At 37.0% G+C, this 10,000-nt stretch overlaps 1 protein-coding gene and 1 long non-coding RNA gene across 4 annotated transcripts in view; one reads left to right on the plus strand and one right to left on the minus strand.

The window, feature by feature from the left end:
- LOC124952386 (paired box protein Pax-6-like) overlaps nucleotides 1-10,000 on the plus strand; it is a 20,933-nt gene that overhangs the window by 10,931 nt on the left and 2 nt on the right. Inside the window, exons 3-6 of one of the 2 annotated variants that reach the window (XM_047502199.1) lie at nucleotides 4,389-4,529; nucleotides 6,442-6,858; nucleotides 7,950-8,134; nucleotides 8,764-9,072. In XM_047502199.1, coding sequence (XP_047358155.1) covers nucleotides 4,389-4,529; nucleotides 6,442-6,858; nucleotides 7,950-8,134; nucleotides 8,764-8,937 — 917 coding nt within the window. In that variant the 3' untranslated portion in view covers nucleotides 8,938-9,072. Of the gene's footprint in view, nucleotides 1-4,388; nucleotides 4,530-6,441; nucleotides 6,859-7,949; nucleotides 8,135-8,746 lie in introns of both variants that reach the window. The other variant, XM_047502198.1, reaches the window with a different exon arrangement.
- The window catches only part of LOC124952393, a 9,600-nt gene continuing 6,016 nt past the window's right edge, over nucleotides 6,417-10,000 (minus strand). For both annotated transcript variants that reach the window (XR_007101883.1, XR_007101882.1), the window contains exons 2-3: nucleotides 7,910-8,418; nucleotides 6,417-6,840 (exon numbers count right to left, since the gene is read on the minus strand). This is a non-coding gene — a long non-coding RNA (uncharacterized LOC124952393). The remainder of the gene's footprint in view (nucleotides 6,841-7,909; nucleotides 8,419-10,000) is intronic.

Consider the following 10,000-nt stretch of genomic DNA (forward strand, 5'->3'; position numbering starts at 1 on the left):
TATCATTAAAAAAAAAAAAGGAGAGAGGGAGAGAGAGAGAGAGAGAGAGAGAGAGAGAGAGAGTAAAGAGAGGAGAAAAAGAAGGAAAAAGATCACATTTTATTATGGCATATATTTTCGTCAAGGAAAAAATCGATGAACGAGGGGAAGAAGAAGGAGAAACAAAAATAAGGATATCGATGGGATATTCTCGTTTGTCGATTAGATTGTGAAATTGAATAAAAAAAAAAAAAAAAAAAAAAACAAAACAAAAAAAAAACAAAAAAACAAAAAAAAAGTAAGAAAAAAAAGAGGGCGTTGTTAATCTCGTAAAATTATCGAATCATGCGTGTCAATTCAGCGTACCGTGTTGTGCCGTGCCGTGCCATGCCGTGTGCTGTTGTGCCATGCCGTAAGGGTATAGTTCCTATCTTCTTTTCTTCCTTTACATCATTTCATCCTTTCAAAGTTCTAATCGTAAGGTATAAGCTAAATCTAAGTAATAAGTAAATAACTAAGTACTCATCTATTTACTGAGGATTCGTGTTTGTTTCCGTGCGTTTCTAATGCAATTAGGATAGAACATTGTATACGTACATGCATAGATCGTATATTTCCTCTTAAAATACCGAAGAACGAGCAAAGAGCTTCGAGGACTCGTCGTTCAACTTTTATTTCGAATGAAACAACCTTTCCACGAATTGCTCGGAGCTATGTATATATGTCGATCGTCGATCGTTGTCCATTTTCATGCAATTGACAGCGACGCGGAATGATCGTCGCGGAATATCAGCCGCGTATAATTCAGTCTTTATTATTATTATTAATATTATTATTATTATTTCTTTTTTTTTTCTTTCTTCCTTTCTGTTTTTTTTTCTTTTATCTCTTTTTATTAAAACGTACCTACCTACCTACCTACTTTACTTACTTACTTACTTACTTACTTACTTACTTACTTACTTCCCTTGAAAGCGTTGTGTCGGCTCACGCACGTGTAAGTACATTGCGCGTTACGTGTACCTACGTTAAAAGGGAGATAAAAGAAATAATAATAATATAAGGAAAAAGAAAAAGAAAAAGAAAAAGAAAAAAAATATATATATATGTATATATAAAAGAAAATGAAAAAAGAAAATAACGCGAGAAAGGAAGGAAGGAAGGAAGGAAGGAAGAAAGGAAGGAAGGAAGGAAGGAAGGAAGGAAGAAAGAAAGGAAGGAAGGATGAATAAGAGAATAAAGAAAAAAAAATATGAACAAAATCGCGAAAAAGAGAACTGAAAACTCGCGCGAACGAGCGAGCGCGCGCGAGCGCGAGCGAAAGAAAGAGAGAGAGAGAGAGAGAGAGAGAGAGAGAGAGAGAGAGAGAGAGGGAGGGAGATAGAGGTGAAGAGGGAAGAAGAGAGGATGGAATTTGCTCGAGGCATGGATACCTATTAGGTGGGTACATCGTTTATACCAGGCACGCACTTCAGCCGTGGGAGCGCACGCGATATCCTACCGGCTTTAGCCATCATTATTGTTATTAATAATAGTACGTAACGACCGATAATTGCTCAAGTCTGCCTGCGCCTCTGCTTTCCATTACCTTGCCAGCTTCCCTTGCCTCGTCAGTTTCAGAAAGAGAAAGAAAGAGAGAGAGAGAGAGAGAGGGAATCTCTCTCTCTCTCTCTCTCTCTCTCTCTTTTTCGACTTTGACGCTCCTTTTGACGTTCGCAAATGCCAAGTGGTTAGGGTCAATGCTAATAGCCACGAAGCATCCTCACCACGTGCACGATCCATTTTCTTTTTCCCTTTCTTCATCCTTCTCCTTATACCTTCCCCCTACCCTCCCGCCGCCCTTTTTTTCCTTATATTTCTTCTTTTCCTTCTTCTTCCTCTTTTTCCTCTTCTTCCTTCCTTCCTTCCTTCCTTCCTTCCTTCTCTTTCTCTTTTTCTTTGCAAATTCAAACGAAAAGGAAAAAAAAACGAAGAAGACAAAAAAGAAAGAAAAGTAAAAGAAAGAGAAAAATATAAGAGACGTTGGAGAAATCATTTTTATCCTTCCGTCGAATAATGATAATATAGAATTCGTGATCCTAGAAAACGAATTGGGGTGTCGACATAAACGGGTTTAAGAACAGGTGCAAATCTGAAAATGTTGATGGCCTTCGTGAATGGCCAATACTTTTCATAAAAGCTAAACCTAAAAGAATTTCAAGTGCTCTGGCAATCAAAAGTAACAAGTATCATCTACCTCTATAACTACTTATCCTCGTTCGAGGTTTCGTGCTAAGTTACTCCCCGAAGAATCTCCTTCGGTTATATATATCGTATTCTCTTACGGATTTTTTATTTCTACAAAATAAGTTCCTACGAGATGGATAGGTACATATACATATCTGTATATGTACGTATACAAGTATACATATACATATACATATCGTTCTTTTGACGATGATAGGGGATACCTTAATTTAAATTTTTCTGAATTATTCTTTTCCTTTTTTAAACCCTGTCAAATCTTTTTTTTCTTCTTCTTCTTCTTCTTCTTCTTCTTCCTCTTTTTCTTATTTTATTAACAATTATGGAACACACACACATATTTATATGTATATACTTGTACTTTAATTTGACTCGATTTACTTTATATCTTTTCATTTATTTTCGATTATTCATTAACTTCGAATAAATAATATGTATTCATCAATCTTATTTTATTTCTCTATCATCTGTCATACACAGTTTCGTTTCTCTCTCTCTCTCTCTCTCTCTCTCTCTCTCTCTCTCTTTTTCTTTCAGTTTCTCTTCAATTACAAAGGATAATTCTTTAACGCAATGGAAATATGATTAGTCTCTCTATACTAATCTTTCTCACCGTCTTCTTCTCTCTTTTTCATTGACTCAGTAGCAGTCGCGGGGTCTCTCGTGCGAAGGTTGCGAGCCCGAGGCTGCACGAGCACGCATTGGAAATGTTACACGTGCGCCTATTCTCAGATCTCATGTTGGATATAAAGTATACCTGATTATCGCGGGCTAGCGCACACTCGCGCTATATTCCTGCACGCGCATTGTCATTCCTGAATCACGGTGCGTTAGGTAAGCTAAGCTTCTAATGACTGCATCGTGAATTCAACTCAGCTGGACATGCTTGGGATTAGTATACGGTGTTGTGATCGTGTACTATATGGTTCTTAAGATTAGAACACAAATTCAAATATATATATATATATATATATTCTTTTATCAAACTCGTGAGCAGGATTTTTTCGTTTTTTATGTTTGATTTTTGATCTTTGACTTTCATCATTATCATCATCATCATCATCATCATCTTTTTCTTTTCCTTTTCTCCTTATCCTTTTCATTTTTAATTTAATCTGATTATAGGAAGAAAACATTTTTTCCTATAATAGTTTTCTTTTTTCTTCTTCTTTTCGTATCTTTCAGTCGTTAAAATCAATAGAATAGTTTCTATATAAAAAAAAAAAAAAAAAAAAAAAAGAAAGGAAAGGGACGAAAGGGAATTTACTATCTATTTAATTTTTCTTTCTTTTCTCCCCCCCCCTCCCCCGCCTCCCCTTACGAAAAAGAAAAAAAATTGTAATACCTATGTAAGAAAAATTATGAGAAAAATGAGGGATGTTAGCGAGGTATGTATATATTTTCTCTTGTGTAAAATCAGCTGTCTTCTTGGCTGCTTTCGGGGGCGAACGTCATATGAATTATGTAAAAGCTCGGGGAGAGTCGTGAACGTTCACAGTATGCGGGCCAAACGGATTCGTGTTTTGTCACTTTGCCGAGTACGGTCTCTTAAATGACGAGAGGTTCTTATGCGATATGAATCGTGCCGCATATCTAGAAGGGTCTTGAAAAGAAACGAGAGAGAGAGAGAGAGAGAGAGAGAGAGAGAGAGAGAGAAAACGCAATGTAATTTAAATTAGTCGATGTAATTTCTATCTAGTTCCGTGTAATGACCATCGCCTTAATTTATGACTCAACGTAAACTTTGAAATTGATTAATCATCCTCGAGATTGTAGCCGAAGTATACCATCGTTAATTCGTGTAATTAATTCGATAAAGCGTCATGGTGAACGATACCGAGTCACGAAGAGAAACGAAATCCTTGTTTCTGCTTTTCTCTCTCTCTCTCTCTCTCTCTCTCTCTCTCTCTCTGTCTAACCTTTCTTCTCTCTTTTTTCACTCCCCCCGCACTTTTTTGTTTCTTCTTTCCTCTTTTTTCTTTTTTTATCGTTTTATTTTTTTCCTTCCTTTCTTCCTTCCATTTTCTTTTCTTTACTTTTCTTTTCTTTTGTTTTCTTTTCTTTTCTTTTCTTTTTTTCTCGAAGATTCTCGAACGAAACTTGACTTGGCTATCTTAAAAGCGCTTATGGATAATCAATTCAGGAACGTTTCGTTCTGGTTTCAGGTACTCTACGTCCGCCAGGTCTGATCGGTGGAAGTAAACCAAAAGTTGCGACGCCTGCCGTAGTTGCTAAGATCGAGCAATACAAAAGAGAAAATCCAACGATATTCGCTTGGGAAATAAGAGAAAGACTAATATCCGAAGGTGAGTCATTTCAATTGTTTTATCTATCTATCGTTAATAATTGATGATCAAACGGATTTTTCGAAAAAAATATAAGCAAAAGAAGACGAAGAAGAAGAAGAAGGAGAGAAAGAAGAAGAAGAAGAAAAGGGAAGGGAAACACTTGTCTTGCATAATTTTGCATAGCATTTTTTCTTTCTTTTTCTTAAAAGAAAAGAAGAAAATGAATATTTCATTGATTAACTCAATCGATCATCATCATCATCATCATCATCATCATCATCGTGAACATTGTTATCCATTAATCTGATCCTTTTCTTTTTCTTTTTCTTTTCTTCTAACGTGAACATTTTTAAATAAATAAATAATTATTCATTATATAACAAGCCGATAATTAAATGCTTCGTACGAGGAGAGGAGGATAGATATCTCAAAAAAAAAAAAAAAAAAAAAAAAAAAAAAAAAAAGAAAAAAAAAAAAAAAAAAAAAAAAAAAAAAATGGAAAAAAGGAAAGAAAAAAAAAAAAAGAAAGAGAGAAAGAAAAAAGAAAAGAAAAAGGGGGGAAGAAAAATTCAGAAATCATCCAAATACCATTGAACGATGGAAAACGTTAAGTGATCGAAAACACACGTCCGACACACTTTCAACCAGGTCCGCCCATAGAAAAGCGAACTCCTTTTCTTCGTGGTTCGCATTTTTCTAGTCATTCTCAGCATTCTAAAGGAAGTTTCTCGCTCGTTTAAGCGCGTCCTCCGTCCAACATGGTTTTACAATGAGCGTGCGTAAGCCCCGCAACCAGTGATTAGAAGAAGGCGTACGAATGAGCAACGCGTGTATATACATACATAAGTTACAATCGGCCACGTAGAATTAAGAAACGCGTTTATACGACCTTGTAAACGAAACTTTGTTTTTACCACGGCACACTTAAACCATTCAAAGAGGTCCCCCGAACATTTACGTTACACCGAGATTAAACGTTGGTTAATCCCGTTCATGCACAGAATATTTCGATTTTTTGTTTTCTTCTTTTGTTTGCTTCTTTTTTTTTTCTTTTTTTTTTTTTTTTTTCTTTCTTTCTTCGACCGACTCCCGTTCCTCTCGTCCTCCTCCCCCCTTCCTCACAGTCTCGCCCCATCCTTCTCGAACCTATCATCGTTTCCTCATTTCACTCGTAAGATCTATTTTACATGAGAAAGATAGCTCGTAATGCCTCTTTTCGATGCCCCTTTTCTTTCTTCTTTTTTTCTTTTTTTTGAAAAAAAAAAAAAAAAAAAAAAAAAAAAAAGAAAAAAGAGAATAACCACTTTTGCTAAAAGGTGAACGACTCAAAGGATTCGATTCTTTTAAGTGATTTTTTTTCTTTTCCTTTCTTTTTTTCTTTTTTCTTTTTTTTTTTTTTTCTTTGCTTCTCTTTCTTTCCCTTTTTAACGTTTCATTCACAAGACCAAGAGTTCTTGGGAGGAAGTAACGCTTTAAAATAAACACTGGGGATATTTGAGAAGTTTTCGCTTGAGATCGGAAACGATTGACGAACGAACGTAAAAGGCATTCATTCGAATTCGAAGCTCAGATGATTCTATCTTATCAGGAATCGATGTATATATAAATATAAGTTTATATATGTATATATGTTTCTTCTCGCTTCTTTAATTAATTCACCTTTTATGATTACGCTTATTGATACGAATGACATGGATATCACATTAGAAATAAATTAATTATACGATTAATTTATATGCATAAATGGTAATGGCAGATTAAATTACGCAATCAATCGTTTCTCATTAAAATCATAGAAGAAAAAAAAGAAGAAGAAGAAGAAGAAGAACGAAAGAAAAAATAAAAAGAGAAAAATAAAAGAAGAGAAGAAATCGAAATGGAGAAAAAACGTTGGAACATATTTTTTTTTTTTATTTTATTTGTTGTTTAGGTGTGTGCAGTAACGCGACGGCACCGTCGGTGAGCAGTATCAATCGGATATTAAGAAACAGAGCTGCGGAAAGGGCCGCCGCGGAATTTGCGAGGGCAGCGGGTTACGGATTGTATGCGGCCGGGCCGCACCCGTATTTCAATTCGGCAGCTGCAGCAGCCGCGGCCGCTCATCAGCATCCAACGACGAGTCATCATCTTCCAAGTGGATGGCCTGCTCCAGGAGCTGCTGGACACCCCTGGATGCTGCCACCCTTGGCAACTGGTATCTCAGGGGCGGCTTCGGCATTGCTTTTACCACCATCGTTGAGTCCTGGTGCTGCCGCAGCAGCGGCCGCTGCCGCATCGGCTTCCGCTGCTGGCACTGCCGATCACGCATTGCACGCTGCCGACGCCATCGCTAGAGGATACTTGCAAGGTTATTATTTTTCTCTTATTTTAGAACTTGTTTCTTTTTCTTTTTTTCTTTTTCTTTCTTTCTTTCTTTCTTTCTTTCTTTCTTTCTTTTTTTTTTTCTCTTTGAGATCGAATTGTGTTTGTTTAAGTGCGTTGGTTAAACAATTTTTTCGCAATTATTTTCTTAACGAAATGTTTTGTTCCAATCGTGAAATATTTAATGTAAACTCTCGTATATCGGGATATGAAGTAATGTTATCTCGCGTATTTGTATAAAGTTGAATTTTATTTTATGAAAATCCAAAGTATTATGGTATTATGATTGTTTACCGAGACACGTTACGTTGTGTTTTCAGACTTTCGAAAAGACAAAAGTTTTCGTTTTTCCAAATCATTTAGTACACGTTCTTTCACGCGTTTATCTCTCTCTCTCTCTCTCTCTCTCTCTCTCTCTCTCTCTCTCTTTCTCTTTCTCGAACGAACGAGCGAGTGAACGAACGAACGAACGAACGAACGAACGGACGAATGAACGAACAAATTTCACGCATAATAATCATAGATATCGCAAGTTGAACACACACGAATTGAAAGAAAAGGATGGTAAACAACATGAATTTTTATGCTCGCAGCTGCAGTCAACTTGCATAAACATTTCGGACTTTTTTTTATCGAGTTCGACGATGATTGCTTTCATTCTCATTATATCGACGATTCGAAAGGAATAAAATCAATCCACGGATTGGTATTTAATAGAATGTAAAAGCGAAGGAAAACGACAGGCCTGCCGTGTCGTATATTTTATTACGTGTATATATTTTATCGGGCGATACCAAGGAGAAAAAAAATCTTCCTAGATAATTTAACGGAGAGGAGGAAGAAAGAAAAAAAAAAAAAAAAAGAAAAAAAGAGAAAAGAAAAGAAAAGAAAGAGAAATAAAAAAGGACGATAAAAAAAAAAAAGAAAAAGAAAAAAGAAAATATCTATACGGGTACCTTAATATTATACAAATGAATATTTCGTGAGGATCAATTAATTAAATCGATTAATTGTATAATTAAAATAATCGATAGTACCGGCGAATACAATCGTTGTTCTCTCTGTTGTCACGTTCAGATGGTGACGGTGACGACGGAAGTTTGGACGGTTCCGAGCAGCCAAAGTTCCGGCGAAATCGCACCACCTTCAGTCCGGAGCAGCTCGAGGAACTCGAGAAGGAGTTCGAGAGGTCGCACTACCCTTGCGTATCGACGCGCGAACGGTTGGCTTCGAAGACCTCCCTCTCGGAGGCACGCGTACAGGTGAGGACAAACGGATTCAATTTCAATTGGGGAAGGAACGCGCAGAGATCTGTGCGCAGAGACGAGAGAAGAGAGTTTCTAATTCATTGGAATGTCTCATTCTTTTTTTCTTTCTCTATTTTTTTTTCTCTCTTCCTTTTTTTTTTGTTCTTTCCTCTAACTTTCTTCCTCTTCTTTTCTTTGGTTTTTTTCTTTTCTTTTTCTTTTTTTGTTTTTTCTTTTTGTTTTTACCTCGTTGTTTCCTCTTGCTCTCTGGGATTATTCTCGTAGACTTTTCATCGGACCTTTGGGAAAAAAATATGTGTCGTCTCTGCGTACGGTATAATTGCGTCTATTTGGAATTATTTAAAAGAGAAAAGGAGAAAAAGAGGAAAATTTAGGAATAAAACATTGCGATGTTTGATAATTAAAAGAGGAATAAATAAATAAATGAATGAATGAATGAATGAATGAATGAATGGATGGATGGATGAATGAATGAATAAGGAAAAAACGAAATGAGTAAAGAAAAGAAATATGAAAAGAAAAGATAGGAAAAAAGAGAGAAAGAAAAAATTATAAAACGAATACGTTGATAACGAGCCATCTAACGACCTAACTCGTGACTCTTAGGTTTGGTTTTCCAACAGACGGGCAAAGTGGCGTCGTCATCAGCGAATGAACCTCTTAAAGCGTTCGCCACCACCGCCGCCGCCGCCGCCGCCGCCGCCACCGCCGCCGCAGCCGCGGCCGCACTCCGCGTCCAGCATGGAAATCGGCCGTACGTCGGGCTGCTCAATCGCAGGAATGGGAGGCGAAAGTAGCGCTTTTCGTGCGGTCGTTACGACTTCGTCACAATCTACGAGGGAGTCTAACGAGAGGATTGGTGGTAGGCTCGAGTCGATCTCGAAACAGCAACAACAACAACAACAACAACAACAACAACAAACGGAAAAGAAACCAAGCGCTTTTCGTATGATCAGTCAGCTGGTTGGCGAGGATTCGCGTTCGAATTTGTCACGAGCTACGAGTCCTAACTACGAGATTCAAAGATCTGGTCATGGACCTGGTGGACCTGGTTCCGGTCAAAGAATGGACTATGAGACCATCGAGGACGAGGACGAGGACGAAGAAATCGACGTACAAGATTCCGATCAGGATGTCCCATCTTCGCCGCCGGTCGCGTGGAGAGATCATTGGACCGATCAGCAGCCTCTCGAATTGACCAAACACGATCGTTGAATTTGGCAGAGAGTGGGAGAACCGGAAGAGGGAACGAGGAACTTCGACGAAGGAGGAAATAAAAGAATAAGAGAGAATTAATTTTCCTCGCGATCGTACGGTAGTGATTATCATTGTTTCCGAGTGTGAACTTATGGTGTGAAAAAAAGAAAAATTTTAAACAAAATTGAAATAAATAAAAAAAGGAGTCTCCAGAGTTAGTGTCTCAAGTGAGAGAATGATAAACGTTCGTTGTAATGAGATCTCAAAAGAGGATTGTCTTCTTTGAGAATGAGAACTCTCGTTGAATCCTTTTTTTTTGAGATTCCTACGAGAAAGGACAATATATATATATATATATATATATATATATATATATATGTTTTTGTTTTTTTTTATTCTTATAGGAAAAACTCTCGTCGAATCGTTCGAGTGTCATCGTATCGTGGAACTCGTATTATCGATTATTATCACATTGGAAGAACGGAAGCGATAATAATCACTCGTTAACATTTTCAATACGCGATTCTCTTCTCTGTCAAACTAATGTCTTTAGTACCTATCAAGCTACTTATTACGATTACTACGATCGATTTACTTGCGAATACGATTAACGATTAAGTGCTATCGAGTATCGCTGTGTAATATTAAAAATGCAATATCATC

The sequence above is a fragment of the Vespa velutina genome, chromosome 10 (assembly GCF_912470025.1).
Source record: "Vespa velutina chromosome 10, iVesVel2.1, whole genome shotgun sequence".
In the NCBI taxonomy this organism is placed as follows: domain Eukaryota; kingdom Metazoa; phylum Arthropoda; class Insecta; order Hymenoptera; family Vespidae; genus Vespa; species Vespa velutina.